This window comes from Antechinus flavipes, chromosome 3, assembly GCF_016432865.1.
Source record: "Antechinus flavipes isolate AdamAnt ecotype Samford, QLD, Australia chromosome 3, AdamAnt_v2, whole genome shotgun sequence".
NCBI lineage: Eukaryota > Metazoa > Chordata > Mammalia > Dasyuromorphia > Dasyuridae > Antechinus > Antechinus flavipes.
Window position 1 is genome coordinate 608,978,425 of NC_067400.1, and position 14,451 is coordinate 608,992,875.

General features: G+C 42.0%; 1 protein-coding gene across 2 annotated transcripts in view; it reads right to left on the reverse strand.

Moving 5' to 3' along the window:
* Positions 1-3,528: 3,528 nt before the first annotated feature.
* The window catches only part of GABRD (gamma-aminobutyric acid type A receptor subunit delta), a 37,011-nt gene continuing 26,088 nt past the window's right edge, over positions 3,529-14,451 (reverse strand). For both annotated transcript variants that reach the window (XM_051988785.1, XM_051988784.1), the window contains 4 exons: positions 12,262-12,399; positions 10,260-10,415; positions 8,239-8,450; positions 3,529-4,596 (listed from right to left, as the gene is read on the reverse strand). In XM_051988785.1, coding sequence (XP_051844745.1) covers positions 4,297-4,596; positions 8,239-8,450; positions 10,260-10,415; positions 12,262-12,399 — 806 coding nt within the window. In that variant the 3' untranslated portion in view covers positions 3,529-4,296. The remainder of the gene's footprint in view (positions 4,597-8,238; positions 8,451-10,259; positions 10,416-12,261; positions 12,400-14,451) is intronic.

Here is a 14,451-nt window from a genome sequence, read left to right on the forward strand (position 1 = left end):
AGATTCTTCTCATGGAGCAACCCTCCCTTGGCCCAATTCACTCGTCTGTGATCACTGACATTCTCCTTGGCTCACTCTTTGCTTATTGTTCAACTGTGTTGTTCATGTCCAACTCCCCATGACCCCATTTGGGGTTTTCTTGGCAAACATCCTAGAGTGATTTGCCATTTCCTTCTCCAGCTCATTTTGACAGTTGAGGAAATTAAGGCAAACCGAGTGAAATGGCTTGCCCAAGTTTTCACAGCTAATGAGTGTCTGAGGCTGGATTTGAACTCTGGAAGGTGACTCTTCCTGACTCCATTTCTACACTATGGCACCCCTAGCTGTCCACTCTTTGCTTGATCAGCACTAAATAATAAGGCTTCTCACTAGGATGGGGCAGCAGGTTATTCTGGGCCATGCTGACTTGGGACAGCAGTTATTAACTATAGACCCCTTCCAGGGGTCCTCAAACTATGGCCCGCGGGCCAGAGGTGGGCCAGACATTTAACCCCCTCATCCAGGGCTATGAATTTTCTTTATTTAAAGGCCGACAAAACAAAGTTTTTGTTTTTACTATCGTCCGGACCTTCAACAGTCTGAGGGCAGTGAACTGGCCCCCTATTTAAAAAATTTGAGGACCCCTGCCTTAGACTGTCAATGTAGAGAGGCCTGGAACCCCTTCTCAGTATGTTTTTAAATGCACAAAACAAAATACATAGGATTACAAAGGAAATGCTTTCTTTTTCTCTCTGTATACATATCAATATATATATATATAATTACAGACCTTTTGGTCTGTGGACTCCAGATTAAGAGCACATCTTAGAGCCCACATTCTTGGCCTTTCCTCAAAGCCTTAAAACCAAGCCTTCCCTTGGCGTGAGGACCCAGATTTAGCTCCCTCTTTCCTGCTGAGAATCTGCTGGCTTTACCTTCAAAGATAACACAGTCTTGTAATGATAATAATAATAATAACCACAGGCACTTATATAACCCTTTAAAGTTTATAGATCAGCTTAAATCTCTTCTCTTGTCTCAGCTTCACTATAACCCCGGAAGGCAGGAATAACAGCTATTATTAACTCCATTTACTAGATGAGAAAAATGAGGCTCCCAGACAGTTAATGGTTTGCCATGGATATGGAAGAAATGCGGGATTCGTTGGCAGGTCTTCCTTATTCCGAAACCAGCATTCTATGGATTGTAGACTGCTATCTTTGAGTAAAGAACAGGACTGTGCAAACACCTTGGGAGTGGCTCCTTTGAAGATAAGGCACCCTCCCTCCCCCCTTCCCCAGGGAAGTCCAAGTTTCAACATCATCTTCCTCCTTTACTTCCCAGCTTTCTGACCTTGAACAAACCATTTAAAATTCACTTTCCTCATCTGTAGAATGGGATCTCCCAAGAAGGAATTTTCCCATAGATTTGAAAACAGGAAGAATAGGATTTAAATCTCACCTCTGATCTTTCTTCATCTGTGAAATGGGGACCATGTTAGGATACCTCCTAGGGTTGTTCTGAGACTCAAATGAGACAATGAAGAAACCTTGACACACATTGAGGTCCAATAAAAATGTCAATTACTATGATCAGAAAGACCTTGACATATCAGAGGATCTGGTGACTTAATTTTGTCAATTCTGCTTTTGTGATCTTGGACAAGATCCCTTTATCTCTTGGTGCCTCAGTTTCTTCTGTGAAATGAGGTGGCTGGATGAGATAATTTCTCAGTTCTCTCAGAACTTCAGAGCTGTGATCTGTAAATCAGCTAAATGCTACAAACAGAGAGAGTTCAAATCCAGCCTGACACTGATGTGGTTTATGAGATGAGATTCAACCCCAAGTGATGTGATTTGAGGGCCAAAATGATGTGGCTGATGTAGACACCACATGATGGCAGGCACCAAAAGGTGGGGTTTGGTCATGTGAAGAATTCCCAGTGGCCGTTCTCTTTGGCAAAAGGTAGATTTGTTTACAGGTGTAGTTTACAGACAAAATGAAGGGATGTGATAGAGATCGGGAATGGTGAATATGAAATAGAGGGGGAGAGCACATGGCAGACAAGCTCTTTAGGGGAACTCACAATTCGTAGGAAGGGAACACCCTATGAGGCTGGGCACACCCTTAGGGGGCAGGATGGATCCTGGAAGGGACTTAGCACCCTGAAAGGGTTAGTTAGTGTGTAAGGTAGAGAAGTGGGGTTGGGAAGCACAGTGGAGTTTGGGGAGATAACACAAGTCATAGGGGGTAAGGAGAAAGTCACCCCGAGGCAGAGTATTGTGATGGACTGACCCAAAGGGGGGTAGTAGCTTTGGGATGGCCCATGGGGAGATTTTATAGGGAAAATTTAACCTCAGGGACATAACTGGGATTTCTGACAGGGCCTGGCAAGGAGAGACCGCTCGATACTCTACAGAGGGGGGTCTCAGGGGTTTGACATAATTTGGATTTCAGACTGCAGGACCTCCCCCAAGGATGAGACCATGGAGCTAAACTGATCTCTATCAGAGCCTTCTGCCTGCTTATCTCAGGGAGACTCATCTCCTAGAGTTCAAAACTAGCCTCAGATACTTCCTAGCTGTGTGACCCAGGCAAATCATTTAACCTGCCTTGCCTCAATTTCCTCAACTATAAAATGAGCTGGAGAAGGAAATGGCAAACCACTTGAGTATCTCTGTCAAGAAAACCCCAAAGGGGTCCAAGAAGAGTCAGACATGACTGAAACAGCTTAACAAGTTGTCTCCGCTCTTAAGATTAGAAGCTCTTTGAGGGCAAGGATTATCTTTTTGCTTCTTTTCTTATTCTTATATTTAGCACAACTCCTAGCTATAGCCTGGCATATGATAGGTGCTTAATGAATGTAAATACATTGATTAAATGAATGAAAAGGTTACTATGATTAGATAATATTTTTAAAATATTTATAAATATAAAATATAAAGCACTTTATAAATATTATCTAATCATAGCCATCTTTTCAATGAAATATAAGCCCTTTTCAATATAAGCCCAATTCAATTAAATATAAGCCCTTATTATGAATATCAGCTATCAGAAAAAGCTAAACTTCTGTCACTCCTCAGCACTGCTCTTAAGAAGAACTTCTTGAGGGGACGAACTGGATTGGCGTCAGTCCATGCCATTCTGAAGTTGTAGGGCACAAGTTTCCATTAAGGCTGGAATCAGCCATTTGAACATGACTGATGATGGAGATATTTTCTCTGAGAGTTGAGTTGAGAATCATTTATTTTTCCTCACAGCATTCTCTTCCCTGGTGATATCAGTATTTTATTTAAGTTATAAATAGGACCAAGGAGAGAAAAAAGCAACCCTCCAATATTTCATCTTTTTTTACTCTGGCCTTATAAAGTCAAGTCTGAGTCACAGAACAGGAGGAAACAAGAAGGGCAAGTTTTCATTCCACTCAAATGTTCCCTCATCTTTGTCGTGTTCAAAAGCATCACATGGCAAGCCCTCCCTCAAGGGATGCGGGTGATTCCTGCGGGTACAGGGACCAGGTAAGCAGTTACCAAAGAATGGAACCCCTTTCTAGGAGAAAGCCTTTATTACATGCGGGGGCCAGAGATCAGTCGAAATTTTTTTTTTTCCTTTTTAACATTTAATTCAAGAGACACAATAACCACCACAGTAAAAAATAATAATAATTATAATCCAGATTCTCTCCCTTACTGGGCAAAACCATAGAGAGCCTAGAAACCGAGACGTATCCTGTGGGTTTTAAAATCCAAACCTTTCACAGGGTGCTCAGTCACCCAGAAGTCAAGAAATCAGACCCCAAGTTACAAAGGAGTAGCTGGAACTACCATCTTTGGGACTGAGACAAAGTATTTTCTTTTTCTGAGCTTCAGGTGTATTTTTTTTTCCTCTGTAAATTGAGAGTTGGGGATTTGTTGTTCTCTAAAGTCTTTTCCGGGATTTCAGAAACGTCTTCTCCTGCTATGACTCTGATTTGATCATCCTGGGGTAGCATTTGGAGCTCACTCTTCAGGACCAATACTCAGGGTAAACTGAGGAATCCAGAATTGGAAAGATGTTCATCTGTCTAGTCAGCAGTGAATTCAGAGGTTTCAAAGGTTGGTTTTTTTTCTTCAGGGATTTCCCCCCTTCATTTAAAAAACAAAAAAGTCAAAGATATAAACTGTACCAGAGTTCAATTGTCTCTTTCATTGCAGTGAGGTGAAAGCTAGGGCTGGAGTGTCCAAAAGTTGCACCCACTAGCTCCAGAAGACGTGTGTGTGTGTGTGTGTGTGTGCGCGCACAAGTGTGTGGATCGGTATCTCTGAAAGGCTGCTTTTACATAGTGTAAGCCACCCAATAGATAACATTGACAGCAGCAAAGGCTGCTGGGAACACTGCTCTGGCATAGACATCTATGGTGTCAGCATCAATGGGCTTGAAGAATGATCTCAAGCCTCCCTTTTTTCCAGCTGTGGATCCCTCCTGCTTCTTCACCTCCCCTGTCTCCACTTCCACTGACCGATAGGAGCCCATGAGATTGCCTGGGATTTTGTGTTGACGATGGGAAATGGCCAGCTCCTGATTGATGCCCGCAGCGGAGAGGGAGAACAGCACAATGGCATTCTTCACGTTGATCTGCAAAGGATCAGAGGGTCACAGACTGAGAACTGGAAGGAACCTTCGATGCACTGAGTTTAACCTCCTTCTTTTATTAACTAAACTTCAATTTCCTAGGTTCCTCGCGTGAGTGAGTGCCTCAAGTGAGACACGGTCAAGTGATTTTTCTTATCTCAAGCAGGATTTGAATCCAGGTTTTTTCTATTTAAAGTATGGAAGTCCTAACCATTATGCGATACTGCTGCTCTCCAGAGAATGTCAACTAATGCTTGGGGAGAGGAAAATGACCTATGATCTGTGTGTTTCTGGAGCATGCACACTGCACCTGCTGCCCCCTCTTAGCCTTGAATCACTAAGGGTGGGAACTGATTGCTCCTATTCAATCAGACAATTAATTAGTCTATTAAGGGCACAAGTGCCCCCTGTGTGCTAGGCTGGATGTGCTAGCTCTGGAATAAAGAAAGCATTAAGGAGAAAGCTAGATTTGGAAGGATAGAGGATCACCACAGGGTCTTTAGTATTTTTAAGAATCAGAGAATCCCCAAGCTAGAAGGAATTTCAGGGGCTGAGTCCAATCTAGTTCTCCTCTCCCCCACCCCCAGGCAATTGGGGTTAAGTGACTTGCCCAGAGTCATACAGTCAGGAAGTGTTTAAGTATCCAAGACCAGATTTGAACCCCTGACTTCAGGGCCAGCACTGCGCCATCTAGCTGCCCCCAATCTAGTTCTAAATGTGACTCAACAAGTTTTCTAACAAGGGGTTCACAAGCTGCAGCTGAGAGCAGCCTCAGCTCATTTTCTCTGCTTCTCCCTACTTGTCTGACCTAGCACCTACTATGTGCCAGCAGCTGTGTTAAATGGCAGGGGTGTAACTGCAAGTTGGGAGAAAGCACCTACTAAGAGTGGAAAGAAGGAAAGGGAACAGCCATTTATTAAGCACCTATTATATGTCAGGCATGATGTTAAGCACTTTAAAAATATTAATTCATGACCTTCTTTCCTGATCAATATTTTGAAAAGTTTCTCTTGTTTTCTGTTTTGTGGTAGCTCCAATTTTTATTTATTTTATTTATTCATTTTATTTTCTCCCTGAGGCAATTGGGGTTAAGTGACTTGCCCAGGGTCCCACAGCTAGGAAATGTTAAGTGTCTGAGGCTAGATTTGAACTCAGGTCCTCCTGACTTCAGGGCTGGTGCTCTATCCACTGCCCCACCTAGCTGCCCCAGTCTTTCTATATCTTACTGTGGAGAGCCCGTATTGAATAAGCCCATATACAGGAAGAGCAGGTCTCAAGTAATTCCTGGACAGGGCTCTTCCTGGACATGGACCCATTCTACATCTTGCTATTCTCCATGTACTCTGTGAGTCAGTGACACGGGCCTCCTGCCTTCCTCAAACACGACCCTCCATCACCTTACTCTGAGCTGCCTCTGAGCTTCCCTGGCTTCCTTCAAGTCCCAGATAGTCTTGCATCGGACCCAGATGGCTCTGGGGGAGAAAGAGAGGCTGATGACTCTGCACAGCTCTCCCTCGCTTAAATCCAATTCATTTGCATGCAATGACATCACTTCCCCCACTGTCCACATCAAGAACAAAGGACAAAGCTCTTCCTTTTAGTCCCGACTCTTAATTCCTTTCCTCTATTGATTCTTTGTAATTTCTTCTCTGTATAGTTCATGGATATGGCTCTTTGCATGTTGTCTCCCCATCCCACCCCTAAGACTGTTAGCTTCTTGAGGGCAGGGATTGACTATTGGCTTTCTTTGTATTCCCAGTGCTTGACATAGTACTTGGCATAAATGAGGTGCTTAATAAATGCTTGTTAACTGTTCTTTGCCTTTCTTTGTATCCTAGAACTTAGCATAGTGTCTGGCAAACAGTAGGCACTGGATAAATGCTTTTTTACCGTGGAAATTTTTTCTGACATCAAGTATAAATCTACTTCTCCCTTAACTTACACCCACCACTCGGCTTTATCCTTTGGAAGCAAAGAAAATTGCATCTGTGTTCTCCATGACATTCCTTCAAATACTTGAAGGCAGTTGCCATATTCCCCATGTACTCCATCCCACGTGAGTTTTTTACAGGTGAAACAACTTCAGTTCCTTAAAATTAAGAATTTGTTTAAAAAAAAAAAAGGAGGAGGAGGAGGAGGAGCAGGAGGAGCAGGAGGAGGAGGAGAAGAAGAAGGAGGAGGAGGAGGAGAAGGAGGAGGAGAAGAAGAAGGAGAAGGAGAAGGAGGAGGAGAAGGAGGAGGAGGAGGAGAAGATGAAGAAGAAGAAGCAGAAGAAGAACAAGAACAAGAACAAGAACAAGATTCAGCCCCGTTAAAGCTAGAGACAACTCCACAAAATGGGCTGGTTTATTTATTTTTTGTCTGGGCTGTGACTTCAATTCTATATCAGGCTCTCAGTGAATCATCTCCTTTGCAGGTAATAGGCACCTGCTCTACTACCTAGACCAGTGTCTGGGGCACTGAGGACATAAGTTACTGTCACCCGGACTCTCTCCAGACCCCTCTTCCATTACCCAGCCTGCCTTATTAAACTTCTATCTTGGAGTCCTCCTCGGACTGGTGTCTCCTTTGACCATGATTTTAGGAAGGACCTCAGCCATGCTTCCCCTCATTTTTAACGGGACTCTCTCTGGACTCCTTTCCATTGGCTGCGTTGCCTTGTTTGGGTGACCTTCCTCCCTTTCCATCCTTCATCCCCCATATTCTTTCATGCGCTATCTTCATCCATTAGAATGTGAGTTCCTTGAAGGAAAGGACTGTCTTGTTTGCTTGTATTTGTATCCTGAGGGCTTAGACCAGTGCCTAGAATACAGTAAGTACTTATCAACATGCTATCTAGACCTTTGTTTATCTATCTATATTTATAACCTCTATCTCTCTATCATCTCTATCTCTATATATTTATCTTTCCATCCATCTGTCCTTTCTTCCATCCATCTTATATATTATCTGTGCCTATTCATCCTTCAATCTACTTATATTTATACTCTCTATCATCTCTATTTCTATGTATGGATGTATGTATTTCCCTAGCTGTCTATCTACTTTCTGTCTGTCTGTCCATCCCTCCATCCATCTTATATGTCACCTACCTGTCTATTTATCAGTCCATCCAGTTATTCTTTCATCCATCCTAAGTATCTACCATCCATTTATCTTTCCTTCCATCCATCTTATCCATCATCTTATCTATGTATCCACCATCTATCCATCTATCTCTGTGACTTGTCCAGAGTCAAACAACCAGTGTATGTCAGAAGCAAGGCCTGAACCCATGTATTTTTTGCCCCAAAGGCCCCCCCACTTTCTCTCTATTACTCTGTTCAGTTTGATTCAATAAGCATTTAGTATGTGCCTGCAATGGGAAGAAAAAGCTCTGCCTCTGCCCACCAGCAGCTTCTATCCCCGGCATCCAGGATGCCCATTCTCCTCCCATGTTGGCACAGGGACAACCAGCTCCCAACCACTTATGCTGAGAATTGGCACCAGACTCAGAGTCAGGCTGCACTCAGTGGGAGGGAAGGTACAGAGCAGCATCTCTGACAGTTTCCTAGGAGCAAAGGGGCCTGTCTTTGGACCTGGATGCCAAGCAAAGGGAACCGCCTACCGGGAGGGCCTCCGAATCCTGCTCCCTGGGATGCTCACCTCACTGCTCTGCTTGGTGACCTTCAGCTTGGCCTTTTGCTTCTTCATATAATCTGCATTGAAGTGGGCAAAGGCATACTCCACTAGTGCAGCAAACACAAACACATAGCAGATCCAGAAGTATACATCCAATGCTTTGATGGCCGATGCCCGTGGAAGGGAAGAGCGGGCACTGACCATCAGCGTGGTCATTGTCAGCACTGTGGTGATACCTGGAAGAAGGCAGTCAAAAGAGCTGGTCAGATTCAATGGGCATTTATTGAATGCCTACTGTGTGCAAGACACCATGGTAGCCACTGGGAAACACAAAGACAAGAAATAAAAATAGTCCCTGTCCTCAAGAAAGGAGAGAAGGAAGAGAGAGGAAAGATTTATTAAACACACTCTGTATGCCCCGTATTATGCTAAGTACTTAACAACTATTATCTCATATGATTGTCATAACTCTACGAGATAAGTGCTATCGTCACCTCCATTGTTGTATAAACTAAAAGAGACAACTATTAAGTGACTTGACCAGTAGTAAATATCAGAGGCTGAAATTGGAGTCAAGAAGATCTGGATTCAAACTATGGAAGCTCAGATATTTCCTAGCTTTATAATCCTGGCTAAATTACTCGACACTGAGCCAGTTCCCTTATTTGTAAAGTGGGAACGAATAATAGCACCACAGGTGAAGATCAAATGAGATAATGTAGCTGAGGGTTTTTCAAATCTTAAAGGACTACATAAATGTGATCCATAATAACCATTGCTTTATTTATAATAATAACTATCAATAAAAACAATAAGCCATTTAATCTCTCGGTACTTTGGACAGCTCTCGGAGATTACAAGTGGAAGAGAAGGTACCAACCTGCATTAGCAGAGGGAATGTCCTCACTCCTAAGTTTCTCACCCCAATGAAATCATGAGTCAAATTCTTGTCCCTATCTCTTTTGTTTCTCTTCTTGTTATTATTATTATTGCATTTGCTGCAGTGGAACATAAAAATAATATTTGCAGGGAAATACATGGTCATTAAAGGGATGTGGAAAGAGTACTAATAACTAAAGGAATCAACAAAGGTTTCCCATTTTAAAAAATGATCATGAAAGGATCTGGGAATTCTAAAAAGCAAAAATGAAAAGGAAGTATTCGGATGTGGGAAGCAGTTTGAGCAAAGAACAAAGGTGAGATGAAGTACCAAGTTTAGGAAATGACAAGCAGAGGAGATTACATATTCTCTTAGAAACAATAGTGAGTGACGGTTCTTGAGCAGAAGAATGATGTGGTAAGACTTGTTTTTAATAATAATAATAATAGCTCGAATTCATACAGCTCTTTAAGCTTTACAAATTAGTTCATGAGTAATAATAATAATAACTAGCATTTTATAAAGCACGTTACAAAATGTTTTACATGTAAGATCAAATCTAGTTCTCACAACAACTATTATCATCCCTACTTTACAGATAAAACTGAAGTGTTCAGAGGTTAAATAATTTGCCCAGGTCACACAAATAGCAAGTGTCGAAGGTGGGATTTGAAGTTTAGCTCACGGGTTCCAGAAGACTCCATGCTGATACCTCCTAATAGATAGGATTCTCTTTTAGTGACTCCTGAAGTTACCATTTGTTGATGTCAATATTCTCTTATCAGAGTCCCTTCCTTACCTATTGTCCCTCCCCTTCCCAAGACACTCAAATGTTTTCTATGTGATTTATGGGTTGAATTTTTCCCTACTGAAGATGGCCATTGTGAGAACCATGGAAGCCATCCTTCCTTTCCTGACTTCCTACAAGCAGCATAATATGATAGATATGTAGTCAGGAAATCCTGGATTCAATTCCTCCTCAGATACTTACCAGCTATATGACTCTGGGCAAGATACTTCACCTCCATTTCTTCAGCAACAAAATGAGGGTATTGGACTGGATGACTCTAAGCTTCTTTTAGCTCAAGATCTGTAATCTTTTATCTTTTCCCTTTCTCATGCCCTTGTACTCCTGGTCCTTTCCCTGAGCTCAACCCTTATTTACCTAGTGATACTCTAGCAGGGACGGCAGACTGACTGATCCAGAAGGAGACCCAGGACATGGCAACCAGAAGGATGGAAGGCATATAGGACTGGATGATGTAGACACCTCGGTTCCTCCGCAGGTTGAAGTGTAGACTGAGTCTGGGAAACTGCCCTGCTGTAAGACACACAGATAAACTCCATTGCTTTATGGCTCTTGGATTGGATGTGACCATATTAAGTGAAAAAAAATGGTACGTTTTACTCATCTCTGCCCAATAGCCCATTTATAGGAGAAGGGCTATCAGGGCTATCCTTGCTAACATTGAGCACATGGAAGGGGCTCCTAAGAACCATACAGAGAAATAAAGCCCAGATGCTGATCCTCTATCCTCCCTCCAAATCTCAGCCCATTCTGGGGCATAAAATAGTACCCCTTTCAAAAAGTACAGGTCTAGCAGAGAAAGCCCCATGTGCCACATTGCCACCCAAACTTAGGAGTTTCTCAAAGGACTCAGAAAACAGTAGCTCTGATGTTCTGGTAAATAGTGAGGCATGATGGAAAGAATCAGGAGAGGAGAGGCGAGTGCTCAGAAGACCTGGATTCAAACCTTGCCTATGAAACTTAATTAATTGCCTGTGTGACTTTGAGTGAGTAATTTCTGCTCTCTTGATCTCAGCTTCCTCCTTCTAAAATGAGTGTTGATCATAGATTTTTAAGGTCGTTTCCACCTCTAAATTTTTGCTCCTAGAATCTCTAGAGACGTCCTACAATGTTGTAGATTCCCATCTTTCTGTGGACATACTCTACCCTTATTGTTGGCTTCAATTGACCTTGACTGCTCAGTCCTCAGAGAACGAACAAGCCACTCCCAGACTGAGAGAATATCATGATTGGATGGGGTCCCAGTGACTATCTGGGTCCAACCATAGATGACCAACAAGTAAGCATCCTTCCAGTCTTTCTTTGGAGACCTCCAGAAGGGAGCAAACAATAATTGGTGGTCTGTTCCCAATAATAATAATAATCACAATAGCTAGCATTTATATAACCCTAACCCTAAATTTGTTCAGATTTGTAAAGAACTTTAAAAATATTCATTCATTTTATCCTCACAATAACCTTGAGAATTAGATGCCATTATTATTCCCATTTTATAGATGATAAAACCAAGATGGACAGAGGTCAAAAGACCTGCCCAGAATCAGAAGACTAATAAGTGTCTAAGGTCATATTAGGACCCAGTGTCCTTTCTAGATTCATTGTGGTACCTAGCTGGCACAGTGAAATTTTGACCTAGCACTAATTGTTGAAAAGTTTCCCCTTTCTTTAAGCATAAATCCATTTATCTTTATCTTCTCCCTGTTCTTCATCGTTCTGTTCTCTGGGACCAAGCAGAATAAATCTGTCTCCTTTTCCACTTGATAGCCCTCCATGTACTGGAAAATGGCTATCAGCTTCCCTAAATTTTCTCCTCTCTAAGCTAACCTTCCCCAGTTCTTCAATTGTATCACCTTCAGAAATGGTGGGGAGAATGTTGGTTGGGTATCAAGAAGATCTGGGTTCAAATCTCTCCTCTGATACTGTGATTCGCTTCATTTTTCAAAGCCTCAGTTTTTTTATCTGTCAGATGATGAGTGGGTCTACATGGTCTCTTTGAGATCCCTTTCAGTTCCAGATCTTGGACCTCATGATGCCTTTACCAACCTGGTCACCAGCAATGTTCAGGCAAGCTTTCTGGAGGACTTCTCTAGACACTGTTCTAAAATGGGATACTCAGAACTGAACCCAACACCGTAGAATGGATCCATCCAGGACAGAGCAATTGGACCCATTTGCCCTGGGAAGATCCAACTGTACTTTTCGCTTCAATGAAACCCAGGGTGGTGCTTAGATATAGAAAAAAAAAAAGAAGATACAAGAGAAGTGACTAATTTTCTGGTGTCTGGCTATGTTTTTTATCATCAACTCCTATGGGATTGGATTTTTTTGTTTGTTGTCTGAACCAGGGAAGCCTTGTTACCTGATTTGAAGTTCATTAGCTCAGTGGTGAACTGGTAATTCGTGATGGTAAACTGCGCCAACTGTAGTTTGTCTAAGCCATGAATTTGCTCCTGGTTTTCTGACCAGTAGTACACGATATCCTCTGAAGAGTAGCCATCTACAAAGGAAACCAGACCAATAGAATAGTGAAGGTTAGGTTCTGAAAGCAGCTCCCCAACTGCCCCCATGCTCTTTTGACCAGGACCCATTAAAAATGATGGTTTCCCCTGAGTGTTTGAGATCATGAATGTTTCACAAAGTAGGGAAAAGCAAAGTGCAATGAAAAGAATTCTAGATTTGCTGTCAGAGGGCTCTGATGTTTAAATTTTGACTTTGATATTTAAAACCTGTGGGACTTTGGGCAAATTATTTCGTCTCTTTGGACTATAGTACAATGAGGAGAAGGTTGAGCTAAAAGACTTTGCCTAGGTCATTGAGAACATTTGTTGATGCAAAGGGTCTAGAAACCCAATCAATGAAATTTTCAAAAAGAGGTATACTCTTTAAAACTCAGGAAGGCGTTCCCAGGCCTAGGGAAGATTCCAGGGAACTAGTCCTTGTATATGAGGATATAGAGAATTCCAGGACTTATTTTCAAATTTGGGTTGAATCATAGGGATCACCAATTGAGTTCCAGCACTGGGGGATGGGGAAGGGGATGGTTCCCTCTAAGTCACTCTGTGTGATTAGGTTCTGAGAACTGTCTAGTGAGGGAAAAGCTGAGAGCCTAGAATTCTAGGGCAGTGGTTCTCAAAGTGTGGTGCAGTGAATCCTGGAGGGTCTCTGAAATCCTTTCAGAGGGTCTACAAATTCAGAATTAGTTTTTTTCTATTTATGATAAATATCTATTATGTAACTCATATAAACAAAAACTCTTTGGACATATTCTCAATAGTTGTTAATACCATAAAGATACTAAGAAAAAGAGTTTGAGAACCACTGTCCTAGGGAATGTTGGCCAGTACTTTGAAAGTCTAGTAGCTGGAACGCTTAGGATTTGGGCTTTGAATCCTTTCTCAGAAACTTATTAGCCAGTTGGCTAAATCCTTAGCTTCTCTATAGCTCAATTTCCTCATCTATAAAACAAACAGCTTGGATTTCACGGTCTCTTAGATCCCTTTCAGCTTCAGATTAGTGGAATCAGGAGGTCAGTGACTGGAGGAGAGAAAAGATAAATGGTGTTTGGGTTGCTTGAGGAAGAAGGTTCATTCAATCTTATCAAGGATTCACATTTCTATATGTTTTTAAGGGTTACAATATATCGTACCCATATTAACCTCATTGGATCCCTCAACCACCCTGTGATGCTGCCATTTTACAGATGAGAAAACTGGGGTTCAAGAGGCTTAGTTCTATTTTTTCTTTTTTTTTTTTTTCTAATTTCTTCTATTTTTTCTTCAAACCCGATCTGTAATCTCATTGGTTTGAGGAATTCCTGGGTGAGAAAAATCCCTCTACTAAAGCATTCTGCCATCTGTTCTTCAATTTATAATCTTTGAGGTTAGTTGATTTGTTTAAGGGCTCCAAAACCAACATGGGAGAGTCAGGATTTGAACTAGAGTCTCCTGATTCTGAGATCAATTCTCCATGCACATTGCACTCTGGCTCACCTAGGCCAGAACAATTCAGGTAAGCCTCGGGTTCCCTTCAGACATAGTGCAGATGGCACAAAGGTTTAGATGAGACCTTCCCATATTTCTCCAGTTGTCAATGCCCCTCCTTCTTGAAATTTGCATTTTTTGTATCTGCTTTGCATGTGCTTGTCTCAGCCCATGTTTTGTTGTACTGTTCCCTTCCCTCACCTCCAAGCAGGAAGTAAGCTCATTGAGCCTAAGGGCTGCTGGGGTTTTGTTGTTGTTTTGTTTTGGTATTATCTTTATATTTCCAGTACCCAGCAGATACCCGTAGTAGGTACTTAATGAATGCTGGTTAAATTTGAATGGGAATGTATCAAAATATTCCTATCAATTTTTGTCCTGAATAAAGTTGAACAGTCCTGGCAAAAACCAAACCCAACCAACTGATGGAGTTCTTGTATACTCTGAGAATATCTTTTGTAGTTTTCCTCAGGATGCAATTAGTAGGACTGTTGAGGGGCAGTATGAGATAGTGATTAGAATTTTGGACTTGGAGTGAGATATATCGGAGTCAAATCCTGTCTAGGCATTTA